The sequence below is a fragment of the Micromys minutus genome (genome assembly GCF_963924665.1).
Source record: "Micromys minutus genome assembly, chromosome: 2".
Lineage (NCBI taxonomy): Eukaryota > Metazoa > Chordata > Mammalia > Rodentia > Muridae > Micromys > Micromys minutus.
This window is the reverse complement of record NC_137971.1, coordinates 20226925-20246587: the sequence shown is the minus strand read 5'-3', so window position 1 is coordinate 20246587 and position 19663 is coordinate 20226925. Positions and strand designations below refer to the sequence as shown.

Sequence of the window (19663 nt, the reverse complement as noted above, 5' to 3'; positions counted from 1 at the left end):
AGCCACACACATACACACCCTATCAGCTTTCCCAGGCCTGGGGCCAGCGCCCCAGGGTGCATGGGAGAGTTCTGAACCAGACAGGATGCAAAGGCCATTTGGGGATGGGAATCGAGTTGTGGAGTGTATGAATCCCGCTGCTTCTGGAGTAGCTTCCTCTGCCGCTTAAAGTGTCTAAATGTTCCCCCAAGTTCTACTTGTCAAAGATGAGCTGTCTTTTCTATAAACTGCCTTTAGACACTGTCTCTCGTCACCAGTCTGGATCCCATGTTACTGTCCCAGAGATGGCATGGTGTCCTGCCCTCTTATTCCACCTCTCTTTTCTACGCGAAGTCTCATCTACGCCACAGCCCAGTACTCTGCCTGCTCCCAACTCCTGAGTAGGTGAGTTTCACACTCAGACCTTGGCTACAAAATCCCTAGCCAGGAAGACGTCACCCCTTTTTCTTACTGTAGAGAAGTCCTACATGTCCCTGGGGCTCAAGCTGCCGGCCACCTCAGTGTCATTTGAGATTTTCCTGAGTTCTGCTCAATACTGAGACCCTCCCTGCCTACCATTCATCCATCACTCTTAGGAACGCAGAGACAGACCAAGGAAGACCAGGGGTATGTGGCCAAAGGCTTGGAGGGACTCTCACAGCAAAATGACAATGCAGCTACGATCATTACTGCAGCTCTTTAAACGTGTCTGCCAGGATTGCAAATCTGTGAGGACTATTCCACAATTACTACTTCACTGTCTCCTTTGGGTCTAGTCCCTGGGAGCTAACGTTAGAACTGTAATTCTATTGAGAAGATCACTGAGGCTCAAAGAGCCAAGCCTATCCCAGCTCACTACCCAGAGTCTGAACTGCCCCACTCACAACCCATCTTCTTCCCCAACAAAGATATGCAGTCTTGTTTCCTGACTTTGTTCCCTCTCAAATGGTAGGCCTAAAACCCATTCCACCTCCCACGCGGACAAATTGGCTAAAACTAAGTCACCTTACTGGGGTTGTAATAGCCAGCCTCTCTAAAGGCTGCGTACCTAATAAATAAGTTACAGTGTAGCCAGGCTGCTGCCTCCACAGCACCTGGGCAGCCCCTCCTCCACCGTGGCCTGGACTGCCCAGGGTACATCCTGGTTGTGGCTCACAGCCTCCCACAGACAAAGGCTCACTCTCTTCAAGTCAAATCCGCCTAGAAGCCTCATTTCAGGACCGTGGGAGAAGGAGCGGGGGTGGGGAGTGGGGGTGTTAAGAAAGAAAACATGCTCCAACAGTGCACCGAGTGCTCCCATGGTCTTTACCTGTCCTGTCCCTGAGCACCTGATCTATCCAACCCTTGTTGGCCTTGCATTGCAGGAGCTACCTGTGAGCTACTACCAGGCTCATGTCCTCTCCTTCCCCCTTTCCTTTTTAGTTAAACAGACAATCCAACTGAAATACGCATCTGGAATTTAGAAATTAACACTCAAAAAAGGTGATTAACTCCTTAAAGTTCAGTTTCCCCATCTGTATCTCAGAAGCATCAAGCCAGGCCCAGCCTGAGCTGGAAGAACCAGGCTTCCCTGGGGAGAGGTAGCCCAGGACCAGCTGAAACAGTAACAATGCACTTCTTTTTTTAAACTGCTATTCTTTCCACTAAAGATGCAACAGAGTATTTTCCATGTAGGACTCTTTCCAATGATCACTTCCAAAGCCTGTGAACACAAGAGTACAGTTTGCCACCCACCTTCGTGGTAGTGTTTTTGTTTCCTTGGAATTAATATAAAAACCCCAAGACAGGATTTTCAGGTCAAAAGGCCTAGGATTTTGGCCTTCTGGGTGAAGTTTCCTTCCAGCACCTGCCTGAGAGATTCAGGGAAGGAAGGGAGCCCCCTGGGAACTGGCCCGCCCTTCACTGCCCTCTCCTTTCTCCTTCCCGACTTTAAATCGGTCAGGAGCAGCAACTAACTGGCTTAGAAGAGCAAGAGACTTTACTATGCTCCAGAGCAAGTTTTTGTTTGCTTTTAAAGGGAAATAGGAAAAAGGGTCCAGGCTATTATAAATGATAACAAAAGCCAAAGGGCAGGACTGAGGATACGGATCATCTGTCAAAACCATTACTGACATGTGTGAGGCCCAGGTTTCACCTCCAGCACCAACCACATGAAAGCGGAACGGTGGCACACACATGTAATTCCAGCCCTCGGGAGACAAAGGTAGGATGACCAAGAGTTCCAGGTCACCCGTGCCTTCATACAAGGAGAGTTCAAGGCCAGCCTGGACTACATAGGACACTATCTAAAAAACAAGATAATGACCCAAAGGGCAAATCAAAGAAACTGAGTCAGTGAGTCAGTGAGATGCATCCATGTCTACTTTGGCACCAGAAACACTCTGAAGGGGCTCAAGGCAAACCACGTACCTCACTTTGTGAGGAAGAAGTCCAGGCTAAAAACAGCAAGCTTTTTAATCTATAGAGGTCTCTGAAAAGATTCTCAATCGGGTGCAGGATCAGAAGAATCCTGAGTGACATACTCACATGGTCCCCTGCGTCCCATCCCCATCTAAGACCTAGGAGGCCAAGGTGGAAAAAATGACCAGAAGGACATGTCTCCAGGCTGGACACTGAAGAGTCTCAGCTGCACAGGGGTCTGACCCCTGTTCTGTCTTCCCTGCTCCAAGCTTTGCATCCCAGCCCAGGACTAAAAATACTTGAAACACTTTTATTTAGATCTTGACTCTTAAAAGCCTACGTTAGCTGTTCTGCAAGCCGGATAAAGGAAGTGTTGGGTTAGCCCCCGATCTGGGGATAAACATGATTAAACTGTGTACTTTACATCAATCATTGGATTAAGAAATGCCACTAAGGTATAGAAATGTGCCAAATTTAATCAAACATACACTTAAAATAACTGCAGCTCACTGTATGTCAATTATAACCCACTGAAAGGAAAGGAGGCTCTTGTAAAGGCAGACCTGGCATACACACTGTACGGTACAGTTCTTCATAATCATGGGTGGAAAATCATTTGCATTGTAAGTGGGAACGTTGCTGTTGATGACCTTAGGATATATGGAAATCTCAGTGAACCACGCGGTTTTGTAGATTTGGCAAGCCAAAGGGGGGATTTAAAATGACTTACCAGAACTCATGCTGGTGGCAGACAAGTCTTCTCCAGCTGCAGCTCTGGAGGGCTCTGCAGAAAAGCACACAATGGAGCGGATGAACGGCAGCCGCATGATAAATCCCCACAGTTAGTGTTAGAAATGCAAACACTGTAACCCTTGGTCAAACAGAGCTGAACTGGGAGCTACGTGGCCAGGCTTCTAGTTCACAGATTCTGAGGACTTGGGGCCTCTCACTCAACTTCCTTGCTTTACTTTGTCAGCCTGACGATGTTTACATACAATCCCAGATCTCTCCAAGCAACAAGTCAATTCAAAAAAAAGAAAATTAACTTTGTAAATGTTCAAACAAAACAACAACAACAAAAAAGAAAGGAAATGCTATCATCAGAGGTTAATACATAATTGTGGATATTTACAGTGGCTCACAATGTACCAGGAAAAGTTCTCGGTGCTTTAAATAATCTGACTCATGACAGCAAGCATCAACCCAGTGTTAGTTCACGAATGAGGCACAGGGAGGTGATAGAGCTTGCCTAACTATGCTGGGGTTGATCATGGAAACTAAGCAGCCTGAATCAGGGGCCAAGGTACTGCCCTTCTCACTTATGGGCAGACATTATCATCAATGTTCAGGTGGACAGTCCTCAGAATTAAGAGGTCTCCAAACAAGGAAGCTTACAGTGTATGACCTTTTATTATAACTTGTCTCCAACAAAAGATATCCATCTGTGTTGCTTTGGTTGGTTTTGATGGTTATGAGGATCAAGCACAAAGACTCAAGCTCTAAACTACACCAATGCTCAAACCAAGCTGTATTAATAGACTTTGACAAATAAATTGGCTGTAGTGGTGTATGACTGTAATCCCAAGGAGGTATGTGCAGGAGGACTGGGAGCTTACGGTCATCCTCACCACATAGTGAGTCTTCACTATGTATAAAATGGTATGCTGTCCACAACCACACCTACTTTAATCCTGCCCAGTCTCATCTGAAGTTAAGCAGGGTTGGGCCTGATTTGTACTCATGGGAGACTATATGTAAACACACACACACACACACACACACACACACACACACACACACACTATAACACTGACAAATAGGCAGACCCTCCAATTACCACCAAAGTCACACCTTACAGTATTTCCATCATCCCCAGAAAAGGTCATTATGTCATTACAGCCACCCATGTCACACCAAGCTCTCAGGGACCACTGTCTACTTACTATCCCCATGGTTCGACTATTTTCTAGGATTTTCTACAGATGGTCCCACCCGTATGTAACCTTTTTGCCTACCTTTTGAAACACCAATGGCTACATATGTGTAACTCTCCTTCTGGACTGCATTCTACCCACTGAGCTATCTCTATCCAATAACCCACTAGTTTGATTACTACTTCCTACATAATCCTGAAAGCAGATAAGGTAAGTTAACCTACTTCATCCCTTTTCAAAATCTTTTTTGCCATTTTTGGCCCTTTACATTTCTCATGTGTCTTGTTTTATTTTTGAGATAGGATTTTACACTGTACGCCAGGCCCAGCGAGGGCTCATTGTGTAACCATGACCTGCCCCAAACTTGCTGAGATCCTCTTACCCCGACCTTCCATGTCCTGGTATACCCAGCTAGGTGCTTTGCATTTTCGTGTGAAGTTTAAATTCTTCATCTTTTTCTTTTCTCAAAGGATAGAAAGGAAAAGAAAAAGTCTGTTGGATTTCTAGCTGCAATTTTGTAGACTCTGTAACCACTTAAGAGCAAACTTATACTTCCACAATATTTGATCCAGTTACTGGGCAAAGCCTCTCTCCCTTTAGCTAGGTCTTCCTAATTTCTCTTGCCAATGTTTTACGGGCGTCAAAAGGAAGGCCTTGAGCACCGCCTGGCTCCTCCCACACAAGACGCCTCATGCTTTCTCAGTTCTGAGCTTCCATCCTGGCACCCATGTTACAGAACTGAAGCTGGTGAATGATAGACCAAGAATCCAGGTCTAGTTTTCAACATTGTCAGAACTTCGAAAGGTCGAGTAAGCAGACAGATGAAACCCAGAAGTCAATTTGGGTGAGAGATTCTACAACTTCAATTACAAATGCAGGGTCAGATTCTAAAAGAAAAATGCCAAGCAAGACAGCTTAACAAATGCAAATTTCAGAAGGTCCAGACATCCCCAATTCAGTAAAAGAGCAACCTGTACAAGAATAAAATGAAGAAGGGATCAGTCCAACCTTTCAACAGTCAACAAGACATAAAGACCTCCACTTGCAGGTTACAGACACTAGAACCGGATAGACGTTTTCAAAACCAGGGAGGAGCTGTTCGCTTTCTTCGAGAAACTCACCCACTGGCAAAGACACACAACTGGAAGGACAGACAATGACACCCCCCAAAAAAAACAGCTACCGTCAACAGAACAAAGCCCAATGCCAGTGACATTGCAATACACCTGTGATGGGGAAGGACATCAGTGGCCACGGTGGGAACCACTAAAGAGGTCCTACCGAGACCCCAGGGGAGAGCTACACATGAAGCAGCTTGGTGAAGACACCTCCCCATCTTCATTCTTTAGCCATTCGTCACAAGAGCCAGATTCTGGGAGCACAGTTGTGCATCAGTGCATGAAGGAGGGAGGGGCCAAGTCTACCCGTGAAGTAGTAGTTGGCTACTAAGAATAATTATATCCCCTGCGGGAAAACAAAACCAGAGATCCTACTAAGTGAAATAAACCACACCAAATACATATATGTTCCATACGAAGAGTTTAGTTTGTTTTTTGTTGTTTTGTTTTTTTCAAGAAAACATGTAAAAGTACAATTGGAAGGAGCCAGGGGACCAGAGATAAGGGTCAAGAAAGATACTAGGAATTGCAGTAAATGAGACCAAAGGACATCATAGGCACAAAATGTCACAAGTGTGAGGTTACTGTGAATCATCAGCTGGACAGAGCTGAGAACCACAGGCCTCTGGGTGTGCCTGTGGGACAGCATGTTAATTACCCTCACTGGGGGGAGGGGACCCACCCACTGTTGATGGCACCTTTGCTGGAGGGGACAGAATGGAGACAGCAGGCTGAGCACTAGGCAAGAGTTCGCTGCTCTCTGTTGTCGGGGTTTCTTTCAGAAGAATAAAGATATTAATTACATCAGACATAGAACTGGAATGTTTGTTGTATGTAACAAGCCTCTGATACTCGCACTGTGGAGAAAGGCTCAGCCAGCAAAGCACTGGCCTTCTAACCCGGGAACCAAAGTGCGGCTCCACAGCACAACATAAAATGCAAGGCGTCCGTAACTCCAGTGATGGAGAGGTCAGGACAGGAGGAAGAGCCCTGAGGCTTGCTGGCCAACTAGACTAGCCAACTTACTAGTAAGCTCAGGGTCAGTGAGAGACACTGTCTCAAAAACAGGGTAGGGAAGTGATTAAAATAGGTTCCTTGCATTGACCTCTGACCTCATGTATACTCAAGCATATACACAAAGACACAAGCAGACATACACGCAAACCCTCCGACACTTAGCTGTTAAAACTTACTGTTACACCATGCTCTAAAACACAATGTGGTTGAACAAATACTGGCACAGCTTCAAAATCTCCCATAAGCCCTTTCCCAGGCCAAAAGCCTGAGAAAACGGACTCCACCTAGTGGCAAAACCAATGAACTGCAGATGGTCATTGCTGTCCTGTGGTTGCAGGAACCTAGCATGTCCCAGCTTGGGTGGGCCGGGGAGAGACAGGCCTACACCTAGAGCTGCTGGCCCTACCATACTTGGGCAACACAGCACAGCATCAACACAGACATTCCACCCAAGAACAAGATGTGAACCAGCCACAGTTAAGAACTACGGCGATCCAGATCAGCAGTTCCACAAGGGCCTCTCTACTTCTAAGATCCTGTCATTCTTAGACGAGCTTCGATGACAAAGGATGAATCATCTGCTAGAAATCAGAAGTCCCACCCATGCTTCCAGCTGAAACAAGACCAGATAACTAAATACGAGCTATTTGCTAAGAAGAAAAGGCCCTTTCCGTGGACAGTGTGGAGATACCAAGCTGGAGAAACCAAATTTGTAGAAAGGAAACCTTACCAGAGGAGGAGGCTCAGTTAGCCTCTGGCACAGCACACCCCAGTCTCTCTTCAGTACCACGGTGTTTTATCTTCATGACTCCTCAGTTCCCAACCTAAGACAAGACTATCAACAGTCATGAAGCTTGTACCTGTGTCCACTCAGCCGAAAGACCTACCAGTAGAGTCTTACCTTCAAATAGACAAGACCCCTCTACTCTGCGGCACTTGCTTAAAGGGGAGCCAGTTCCCCTCAGAACAAAGTATCAGCTACGCTCAATCCTTGAGATCCAATCTCAGATGGCTTTACATACAGGCAGCTAGGTCAATGCCCAGAGAGGAGCAGACAGCTTGCAAAGGCCCAGAATAATGCCCAGTCTCATTTCTCTGGACTTGTTTATTCCCAGAGAGGTACATCTCCCCAGTTACTCAACAGCACCTTCTCAATGGCTACTAATGTCAATTCTCTTCACTCTGCATTATTGGACGGCGGGCAGAAGGCTCTTCAGAAAGTGGAGAGGGTAACTCTGAGATGTAGAAACTTCCTTTCAAAGGGAAGAAACTAGGATAGGGTTGGCCCCGACATTAGCTTCTATCTGGAATCCCAAGGATCAGCTGGGGGCTTGGAACACACCATGCTGGTGGTTTCTGAGGGAGGGAGTCCTACGAAAACATGTCCAAAAGGCCACCCCCTACGTCTTCCCATTTCCTCCTGGAGTCCCTCCAACTCCATTTCCTTTCTAACCAATTATCTGAAACGGCTTTTAGAAAGGTCTCCCATGAACACACTCGGCCAAGTCTGAGAGTTTCCGTGCTAGACAGCTGCTCAGGTCTATGGACAGTTAAGTCAGCTAACTCCTTCTTCCTCCCTACAACCACATTCTGACTCCTGAGTGTCAACAACAAAACTTACTCTGAGTGGGTAATAAGGACCCTCCTGGAAGAACTCAGCTTCTGTGGACCTTCAGAGGAGCTCAGGGCCACAGGGTCGTGAGCTGTCCTTACTCCTTTCCTGCACCACATCCATTTCCTTCAGGGTTCACTGGGAGTGTCAGAACAAGACGATTGCAGGCCCTCTGGCCCATTTTCATAGTTTTTCAACTTGCATGAGCCCCCAGGCCACTGGGTAGGCTCTCAGCCACCCACTCCCCACCTGTCATTTCGACCAGGGCAACTCTGCCTTTAGCTGTTTCATTAGCTTCTACTTCCTGAGCTTTCCTCTGATAAAAGAGGTCTGTGGCTGCAAAATACAGAGTTCACAAGCCTGGAATTTGATCCACGCCTTCACTGCTTGGGCATAAATACTGAGATGTGGTTGTATTTTAAGTCTCCCTTCCACCCTGTCTCTGATGCCTTACACGAAGCCCACCAGACAGAGCTCACCTGGCTGACTAGGGGGTGCGGGGGGCAGTATTCATGCCTGTTCCTTAACATCAAGTATGAAGCCTGAAGAAGACCCAGCATCCAATAGCACTGGCGAGGGAACAATCTGTCCCTTGAGAGCGTGTCTAACAGCACCTACCTCTCTCCTTCCTCAGTGTCCCCTCCACCACCAGACCTGGCAGAGCTGCTCTTCCTAATTCTTCATTTTCCTTGCCCAGGTATCCTCATACCTACCACTCTGATCTTGAGTTCTACCTCACAAGTGCCATGCGTGCTGAGTTGAGCAAGAAAGAACTCCTGGATCTGAGTCCAACGAGGGCCCCTCTTACCCCAAGTTAGTCAGGAAGCACAAAAAGGAAAGCCATTTGTCAGCAAAGTCCACTGATCTAAAACACTGTTCCTCCAGCAAGCACTATGTATGAGGACATGCCCGGCTCCACTCTTGCCTCTAAGACCATCCCAAGACGTAGGACAAGAGGTGTGCCTAGAAGACACGATAACATCAGACACCTCTTTTGGTCACAGTCTAGATGAAGTGTGACTGGGGTTGAATCAAAGAATGAATAAAACACGAAAGATTTCAATGAACCAACTGCATTATTTTTAAAGCTACCCCAAATGTCACAGTGGTAAGAAAACAATGATCTTAAGACGCCATGGGACTTAGAACAGCACAGTCCAAAGATTGAGGTCCTACCTCCCACTAGGTGCTCCACCCCCCAGGTGCTCCACCTCCCCCAGGTGCTCCACCTCCCCCAGGTGCTCCACCCCCCTAGGTGCTCCACCTCCCCCAGATGCTCCACCCCCCAGGTGCTCCACCTCCCCCAGGTGCTCCACCTCCCCCAGGTGCTCCACCCCCCCAGGTGCTCCACCTCCCCAGGTGCTCCACCTCCCCCTACATGCTCCACCTCCCCCATGTGCTCCATCTCGCCCTATGTGCTCCACATACTCTAACTCTATGTGTAGCATACTTGACAAAGATAGATCATTTCCAAGCCTTCAAGACCCACCAGCCTAGAATTGGCACTGCGTACAGCTGGCTAGGCCCTCCTGCATCAATAAGAAATCATGACAATGCCCCACAGACTTTCTCATAGGCTAATCTGAGGGAGGCAATTTCTTATTTGAGATCCCCTCTGCCCAGTAGACTCACAGCAAAATTTCCTGAAATGTGTGAAACTATTTTTACATTTTGGGCTTTCTAGTATATGCATAAAAATGAAATAAGGGAGGATCTAAGATCTACATGAAATTCACCTGTGTTTCATCACACCTAATGCCCATAGCCCAAAACACAACTCTGTTCCTTTCAGTATTTGCCTCCAATCCATCACAAGACCAAGTATGGGTTCTTGTGACATCACTCTGGCAGTCAAAGAGTTTGGGGTTTTAGAGCATTTCCAATTTAGGGCTTTAAGAGCAGGGATGTTGAACCTGTAAAAAGCCCCCATTTTATTAAAAGTAAATTTCTTCAGCTCATATTTGATGTCTGTAATCTTTAGAACTTTTGAGAGAAAATTCTAGCATACAAGCTAAAAAAAAAAGTCACTAATACTCTTGTCTAAGAGAAAGAATTCCACATGGTGCACTTTCCCACTGGAATAACAGCGGTGACTGATGTGCAGAATTCTAACATTAATCATATCTACTGCTTTTGCTTGTGAGGCCAGGCCACTCCACTGTAACTCCTAATGAGGATCCAGGGGACACGGAGTGACTCAAAGGTTCTGCCAGATTTCCTAAAGAAGCAACTGTACCTAGTATTTAATTTAAAGGGGTTAAAGGGACTGCCAGGTAAAAATGCACATAGTCCCTCCCTTAGACACTAACCTTACCCCCTGCCAATTTCCTGCTCCTCTGCCTTAGCATTCCAGAACCCTTAGCTACTTCACAATCTCTTTGTATGTGCATCTCTGGGCATACAAAGGTTCTTAAACATGCACTGTTAACCAAGACAAGCCCTAAAAGTGAAAACTGGCCCATTTGTGTTTCCCAAATATGGTCCTGTCTACAGAACCCAAACAAAACTGTCAGACTGTGGCATCCAGTGAATTTGGAGCTCTTCCCTTAAGACAATCTAGAGAATTCAAAACAGGGCAGATTCCCAAACTCATTAGATAAAAGTAAAGCATCATTACAAAGATTTATACAGAGTCTTAAAATAAGGGCAGGCCCATGACAGAGCTACCACACTCTCTCTGAAGGGTCACTACACAATGTGAACCCATTGAGAAATCACCAATGCGTTCACCTTCAATTCCCAGCAGAGTCCAGGCTGGGCCACGGGCCACACACAGGTAAATGACATTAAACAGTGAGTGCTGTGTGGGGCTGAACAGCAGACCTAAAAAAGCCTGTCAACAGGGGCCTGCTGGCATCCAGGAAGGGAAGAAGGCTGGGTCTCCCACACAGCAGGGCTGTCAGCTCTAACAGACAGTCCACACAGTTCCCACTCCGCCTTCCTCACATGCTATGAGTTCCCTGAGGCCCCTGGCTCACCACATCCTATGTAACACAGACTTCTACAGTGCAGGCCATGTCATGCTCAGGAATGAGAGAACACAGGCTCCATTCACTAAAAGGATGTTGTGTCTTCTGCAAATATATAACCTAAATGTCTCAATTCATAAAACGGACTTATCCAGGATTTGCTTGTTCTCCTTAAGTTTTCAAATGTCACTGAAGGTATACTGACACCTACCCCAAAGTCAACACAGAACACTGAAAACATTATCTTCTCCGAGAACACCTCTCTTCTCAGTGGTATTTGCTTAATAACTGAAGTGGAACATGTACACATAGGCCTCAAATCAATAACCCCAAACTCCCAGTATGAGGCCAAGGATCATTAGTGCCTAACTGTGGTAACCATAGGGCTACCCCACTAGGACTGTGCACAGAGAATTACATTAGCTACTTCTCTCTAATTCCTTCCTTTTTATTAATGTTAGCCTGGGTTGGTTTTTTGTTTGTTTGTTTGTTTGTTTTTGTTTTAAACAATCAGATATCAAAACTGCATCCAAGCATCTGCTAAGATAATGTGAGTTCCTGAGGTTAGGTTTTCTTTAAGAGTAAAGTCTTCAAAGCATTCACTACAGCAAACAATGACCCAGAGCATGTCTCTTAAACTGGACTACTGGAAATAGCATGTGATAGCATTAATACCTTAATATGTGACATTAATATACGACAAAAACAACATCCCGGTTTCTGGGAGCATGACTGGCTTTTTGGTATCTGAGGTCCACTCTTACTCCAGATTCATGTGGCGCTTGTCAGCTGCTGGAAGCTAACCAGAGCCAGGAGAAATAGATTTGAGCCAAATCTGGCCGGGGCTGTTTAAGTTAGAAAACTCCTTAATCGGTATGCTTCATTTTAGGGACGTAGAAGAAGAAATTAATAATACCTCATTTAATAAGTTGCCCTTCTCTTGGTTAAATTTTAAAGTGTGCATTTACATGTTAACGATAGGGAACCAGGAGAAGTATTCTGACAGAGAAGGCAGCAGGCTGGCCTTTCTAATCCTGTGTTCATTGTTGGGACAGACAGCTGGTTACAAGCCCTCCTCCTGAGACGGATGTTACTACTACTATCTGCCCCCCAAACCAGACTTTACCAACTGTGGTAGTTATCAAAGGAATCAAGTCCCTTGACCTTCCCATGCAAAGCCCTGGGTAACTCCTCTCGGAAGGGCATGTCTCAAGAAACCAAAGCATTACACATGGTACACTCATGAGAAGTCCCCGCACTCACACTACTAAACAAACAGATGGACTATCTGCATTTCCCCAAAGCTGGCTGGGTACCAGCTGCTTTACATACGACATTTCTAATCCTCAAACACCTCCTTACAATGGAAAAGCTGAGCCTCAGCAACCGTAACAAGACCAGACGGAGAGTAAAAATGACGAGTTTGGAAAGATGGCTTAGCAATTAAGAGCATTTGCAGAGGACCTGGTTTAATCTCCAACACCCACATGGTGGCTCACAACCATCCATGACTCCAGGTCTAAAGGATCCAAAGCCCTCTTCTAACGTCTGTGGGCACCAAGCATATGCACGGTACATATACATTCACACAGGTAAAATATTCATTCACATAAAAATGTAAACATATAAGTTAAATAAATAAGTTTAAGGTTGTAAAACAGTGTCTGCCTAAGACATTCCTCCTCCACAGACTGTTCCAAGCACACACAGATGGATTACTTCAGGACATTTTATCCACAGCATTCAGAGGTTGGTCAGTCTTGTCAACCAAAATTAGATGTAGGGCCTGCCCTCAGAGAGGAGGTATTCTAGGTGGGAAGAGAGAAAAGATAGTCTCGGTACAGTTCAGAGGTCTCCATCCCTGGCGTCCCCCCTCCCCCACAGCTGACTCTCCTCTCTACTCCTTATGAGGTAGCATGCCCTGCCATCTCCTAATACAATTCACTCTGTGAATTAACTTCCAAGCGAATTAACTAACAAGCGAAGTAGCTTACATATGCTCCAGGCAAGCACTGCCTAATTTGGCGATAAACTTGCCTTCTACTCCTTCTGGTCTTAAGAAGCTATTCTCAGGGACTGGAGAGATGGCTCAGCCATTAAAAGCACTGTCTCCTCTTCCAGAGGTCCTGAGTTTGATTCCCACCAACCACATGGTGGCTCACAACCATCTATGATCTGACGCCCTCTTCTGGCATGTAGGTGAACACGCAGATAGAGCACTCAGATACGCAGAGCACAGGGAAGGAAGGAGCAGTACTGAAGACCATGCAAAAACACAGACATCACAAAATGGCCTGGAACACTACGGAGTGGCATTCTATCAGGCCACTAAACTGAAGATGAATACCCCAGAAGCTCCCTGATCCAAGACTCTGTTGCCGAGAAGTATGCAGAATGTACCACAGCATGGGGGCAGAAGGGCGCACCAATGCCCTGAGGTGCACGTGACAATTCCCAAGATATAATAAGCATTTGCTGCCCAGGAAGGAAGCTTCCAGGAATCTGGCTTTGAAAAGCTGCACAGAAACTTTGATTACAGCAACCACAGTGGCAATTTCTACATTTGTCCTTTGTCCTTTGTGTGTGTGTGTGTGTGTGTGTGTGTGTGTGTGTGCTTGCTGGTAGCAAAAACTGCCATTCAGAGGGAATTTGATCAACTAAGCGTCCTCCCTAAATATCATTCTGCATCTGCGGCCCATAGGGAGGCTCTTTCTCCCCTCTGCCCAACTGCTTGACGGCTGACAAGAAAATTACCAGGAACTAAAAAGGTGTTGACAACCCTGTGGACCTCAAAGAGGCTAAGTAGAAAAACTGCAAACAGAACAAAAGCTGACAGAGTTAGATGTTTAGGACAGGCTCGTTCTAAAGTTAATAAATGTTAACGAGAATGGCTCTTAACCCCAAGTGATCCAGTCTTCACAACTCACGCCTGATATAAACATGAGAAACTGGACAAAGCTGGGTGTGGTGGCACACAGCTTTAATCCCAGTATTTGGGGGGATAAAAATATGGAAGTCAGAAGTACAAGGTCATTCCTACATACACACCAAGTACAGGGCCAGCCTGGGCTACATGCAGCCCTATCAGTGTACAAGCTTCAGATCTCCAACACTCACATCAAAACCAGGAGTGTCAGTGCTCGTCTCTAACCTGGGGCTACGGAGACAGACATGAGGATCCCCGAGGCTTGCCTTATATCTCAAAATATAAGGCAAGTAAGAGATCCTCTCTCAAAAGTAAAGTGGAGACAGCTGGAAAAAGGGCTCAGTGACTAAGAGCACTCACTGTTCTTCCACAGGGTCTGAACTCAGTTCCCAGCACCACGTCAGGCAGCTCACAACCTCACAACCCTCTCCAACTCCAGTTCCAGGGCATTTGAAGCCTCTGCTCGTCAAGGGCACCTGCGCTCATGTACACGAACTCGCATGAGGTCAGACGCACCTGTATATAATTTAAAAATAATTTTTAAAAAAATAGTAAAATTTTTAAAAATGGTAAAAAAAAAAAGGTGGAGAAAGAATTAAGACAACAGATGTTAGCCTCTAGCTTACACAGAGAAACAGAGACAGAGAAAACAGAGACAGACAGAGACAGACAGGCAGGCAGGCAGGCAGAACACACACTCAAAAGATACCAGATGAGAACTGGTTAGCTGCAGAAGACAGCAGAGGTGGGGATGAGAGCTCTTCAGTAGAGAACAGTTACCTTCTCCACACGGACTCTAACCAGCACACAAGAGTTCTAAGTGCTTCCCACTGGTTCTGCTACCACTGTGAGCCTCTGTGTCCCGACATGCCGAGTGGGTAAAACAGCACCAGGCTCCTGTTACAGGGACTTGAGGACCTATGTCCGCACAGTACAGTGCTGGGTATACAGGAAGCGCTTCGTACACGTGAGCATGCTGACATGATTGGTTCATTTTCCTCTCGTCTCCCTCTTAACTCCCAAAGTAGAACAGAGTTGGAGATGATCGGAAAGTCTGGTTAATGAAATGCTTCTTTAGTCACTGTTTAACTGTAACATCGACCCTCTGGGTTCAGCATGAAGAAGGAAAAACCACTGCCAGGAATGAAGGGTTTCTTGCCGCAGGCAGAGAACATTTAACTCTGACCTTGTGGCGACTCTACCGGGACCCATACTAGTACAGTCTGTAGGTTACAAGACAGCAAAGTCCTTGGCCATCAGTGACAAAGATTAATCAGTGATTTCGATCGGGGCTGAGAGGAACATCAAGCCACCAAGCTCTGTTTTTAGGAAGGTTTCATGTGGCCAAAGGAACCCAGCTTCAGAAGCCTACAATTGTGGATTTCCTTCTGCTTCCTCCAGACAGTGCAAAACCAAGCTCCTCAATAAATTTGTAAAAATTATAATGGAGGAGTGGCTCTAAAGCATGCTGAAAGCCCTCAATAAGAGCAGAAATGAGGAATATTTGAGCTCTCGGCGTGGTAATGAAGCACTTGAAGCCCCACCTGCCAAAGTCACAGCTGTATTGCTTGAGCGGCAAACTTAAATCCAGAGAATCAGACACGATGGGAAATGGAAATCCAGACCAGAAACGCAGAGTTCACCAACAGGCTTGCTTAACTGTCCCCAGTGCACATGGAACTAAAAAAAATACCAAGGATTTAAAATATATTCCTTCTTAACTAATGGTTACCCCAAAACTAAAAAAGAACAGGGCAAGAAGGCTGGGAATTGTGCCCTAGACCCTAACCAGAGAGAGGGGAGAAGGCTGGGAAGGCCCCTTCCTGGAGCTACCCAGCCCCTGGTAATTACTTACTTAACAGGAAAAGGTGTCAAGAGTCCTTCCAGTGAGGGAAACCCTTCTTTGGCCACTGGACTTAGAAGCTCATTAAATTCCAAATGAAGCCAGCTGCCGGGAAGGCAAAGGGCACCCCAGCTGCGGCTCTGGAAATTCCTAGCTAAGAAAATAAACAGAGTGCCTGGGTCATGGGAACTCAGATCTCGGGGCTGGAAGGCAACTGTCAGGAAGATAAGGATGTCGCCCCAGAGTAGGCCTCTCCAGCTTAGAAGCAGAAATGTCATCTAGCAAGACACAGAGGACATGTTGGGGGTTCCTACTGCTCCCCTCTACCGGTGGTCATTAGAGGAGGAGGAAGTGGTGGGGGAGGGAGGGCAAAGACAAATGAAACTAGTAAGAGAAGTGGATCAATGTCAGCTCTGGCCTAGAGAATACCGATGGGGGCGGGGCTGAGGCCAAGTATTAAGTTACCAAAATTAGATTTTTTTTTTACCAATATGTATTTCCTTTGTTACTGATATCTATTTACATGATGATGAGTTACATAAAATTTCTGTTTCAAGTAGACCATGTATTTTGCCCACACTTATAAAGATTTAGATACGTATCAGACGACTCACAAATCAAGGTTGTAAGTTTCATCTAAGCCTCATTTCACTCACTTCCTGTCCGTGAAACCTACACACCTGACACTAGGACGTTACAGGGCTGGGGTGGAGTTCAACCGTGAAGCGCATCTCTCAGATCCACCAGCTCCTGGTTCCATCCCCAAACCAACCAACCAACCATCACCACCTCCCATTCAAGTTGGCATGATGGCTCACGCCTATAATCCCAGGATTTGGGACAAGAGGCAGAAAGGCAGCATGTTCAAAGCCAGCCTAAGCTACATAGATCCTGGCTTTAAAAGGGGGGTGGGGAATTTCATTTAATCGAAGATACATCATATGAAATCGTCTTTTGTTTGTTTTTGAGTCAAAGTTAAAGTGATAGATTTTCTCATATCCACATTGTGAATTTTTTTTTTGTCACTGTTTCTTTGTTTGGTTTTTGGAGACAGGATTTTCTGTGTAGCCTTGGCTGTCCTGGAACTCATTCTGTTCAAAGCTGGCCTCGAAGTCGGAGATCTACCTCTGAGTGCTGGGATTAAAGGCATGAGTCACCACTGCCCATTCTTCTTGTTGTTTCTTAAAGATAAAGATAACTATAACATCTTAGACAGGCATTGTGTGTGTGTGTGTGTGTGTGTGTGTGTGTGTGTGTGTGTGTGTGTGTAAAAATAAATAAATGCATATGTAAATAAATAGCCAACAACAGCAACAACAAATCCCAATAATATCTTTACACAAAACATGATGTGACACTAAGAATCAACAAAACATTTTTTTTTTTAAGAGCAGATTCCAATTTCCCTCTTTGACTTTGATTTCAGCACTGAAGTTATAACAAAGAGACACTTGGTAAACCTTGCTAAAACACTGAGTCTCTGTCTTCAACCATCCCTCCAAAGTTAGCAATCCCCGCCACATCTGTTGTTTTATAAATTCACAAGCATCTTAATAGTGATTTCTCAAATACAAGCGTTTTCTTACAGACAATAAAAAATGTATTTTAAATTGCTACTTGATGAATTACAGAATTCAGAAAAACAACAGTATTTTTAAACTCTTCTAACTGTGCCCTTCCACTACATTTTTAAATTTAAAAAAAATCAATTTTATTGCTCAAATTGAAGACACATTATACAATGCCTTGAACTTCAAATATTAGTAAAATCCTGGGCTCAAAATAAGTCAGCTTTGCTCTCAATTTGCAGCATAAATTTGAATTCTTTAGATTTAAAAACCATTTCCAGTTAGAAAGCAAGTTAATCTGCATCTTTTGCTGATGTACCACAGGGTTCAGAAACAGTAACAGCTCACACTGTGTGCTGAGGAAAAGTCTGCTCTAAAACCCTTGTAAGATCTGCTCCCAGACGGTTGACTGAGGAGCCCTGTGGAGCCCTGTGGAGCCCTGAGGAGCCCTGTGGAGCCCTGTGGAGCCCTGTGGAGCCCTGTGGAGCCCTGTGGAGCCCTGTGGAGCCCTGAGGAGCCCTGTGGAGCCCTGCAAGCTCTGTTCTAAGGCTATAGAAACACTGACCAACACAAGTATAAACCACACAATCATTCAATAGCAACGCCCAAACCATCACACAGAGCTGAAGATGTTGAGGAATTTGTTCCATCTATTATCATAGTGTTTATAATTTGTACTGCTTGTATTTAAGCAAGGAAGCAGATTTTTCCTCCTCCTGTGAAATGTTCCCATTGAACAAAGCACTGTGTGAGTGCAGACCCACTCACCGGCCTGCTAGTCATGACCGCTGTCCCCATCTGCAAGCGGCCTGGCGCTGGGTTACAAATGGGAAAAAAGGACATACATTTCTTATCTCACCATAGCTCAGCTGGATGTTTGGGAGAAATAAAGGATTCAAATGGGCTCTAAATGTAAAGCCATTTCCCATACTCCACAGTGGCCAAAACCTGAACAACGTAACAAGCATGTGTTTTACTTTTTCACAAAAGTATTTCTAACTCCCCATTTATTCCTAACATACAATCCTATCAGAGTGTGAGAGCCAATTTCACACTGCATCAAACCCCTTTCCTTTGTTGGTTCCTTGAAACCTTCACACAATACATCCAGATCACATCTGCCAGCCTCCCCTATCTCCTCACAGAGTCACCCCGCTTTCCTGCTCATCCCAATTTTGTGACCTTGTTTTTTTAAATCACTGGTTCCAATTTGCACTGCCCAAGATACTCCTGGGTGTGTGGCCATCCACTGGAGCACGGTAAGCCCTCTTAAAGAAAACCTGCTCTTCTCCATCAGCCATGAGAACCAACAGCCTCTCGGCGAGGGCGAGGACCTCGTGCCGCATCCGGCTCTCAAAGCTCCAGAGCACACCAGTTGTCTTTATTGCGCGCAGTGACGGTCGCTCAGTAACAATAAAATGTCTTTTGGCAAAGACTTTAAAACAAGACAAAACAATTTAAAGAGATTGTTCAAGTGTTTCTTTACCTTTTAAAGTAAAGAAACCCTTTTCCATTTCAAACAGGTTTCATTTTTTTTTTTTTTTTTTTTTTTTGTACTGTACAAGCTACAGAAGAAATGGATATAGGCACACACTAAGTTAATTAAATAAAAGACACGGTGTCACTTCCCCGACATACCTCATATGATTTTACTATAATTTGTTACATTATCTGGCCGTGATAATAATGTATGTATGGAATTTCCTCTTAAATATTTCTCTTGCTATGAAGCTTTTGAAATAAGGTTCTAATGATTCATGCTTTTTTCTTTCTTTCTTTCTTTCTTCCTTCCTTCCCTTCCTTCCTTCCTTCCTTCCTTCCTTCCTTCCTTTCTTCCTTCCTTCCTTCCTTCCTTCCTTCCTTCCTTCCTTCCTTTCTTTCTTAGGTTTCCCCAACTTCAGAAAAGTGTGTTTATTTTTTCATACAAGGCCTCACTTGTAGTTCTGCTTGACCCAGAACTCACCTACGTAGACCAGGTTGCTCCCTGGTCTTAGAGAAACTAAGAGCAACTTTCTGGGAATAGCATTTCACTCCCTGGTGAACGCGCCTCTGACAGAGACTTCTGCAAACTCCTCACAACTCCGCAGCACAAAATACTTTTCCCTCTGTGCAGGAGCCGCACAGTTTCAAGCTGTGCTTCTCTCTTCTTCTCAACTGCCCAAATCTGCTGTCCTTGACTTATTGCTAATGAGGAAAGTCCTGTTATCATTGAGAGCTAGACACACTTCAAAGACCAGCTTATTAATCCTGAAAACTCTTTGGTGTGGGAACTGTCACCATCAATTAAAAAAAAAAAA

At 45.3% G+C, this 19663-nt stretch overlaps 1 protein-coding gene across 46 annotated transcripts in view; it reads right to left on the bottom strand.

Annotated features, from left to right (window-relative positions):
• Nucleotides 1-19663, bottom strand: part of SORBS1 (sorbin and SH3 domain containing 1) — a 217814-nt gene that overhangs the window by 109247 nt on the left and 88904 nt on the right. For all 46 annotated transcript variants that reach the window (XM_080912808.1, XM_080912798.1, XM_080912804.1 and 43 more), the window contains exon 3: nt 3110-3163. In XM_080912808.1, coding sequence (XP_080768934.1) covers nt 3110-3119 — 10 coding nt within the window. In that variant the 5' untranslated portion in view covers nt 3120-3163. The remainder of the gene's footprint in view (nt 1-3109; nt 3164-19663) is intronic.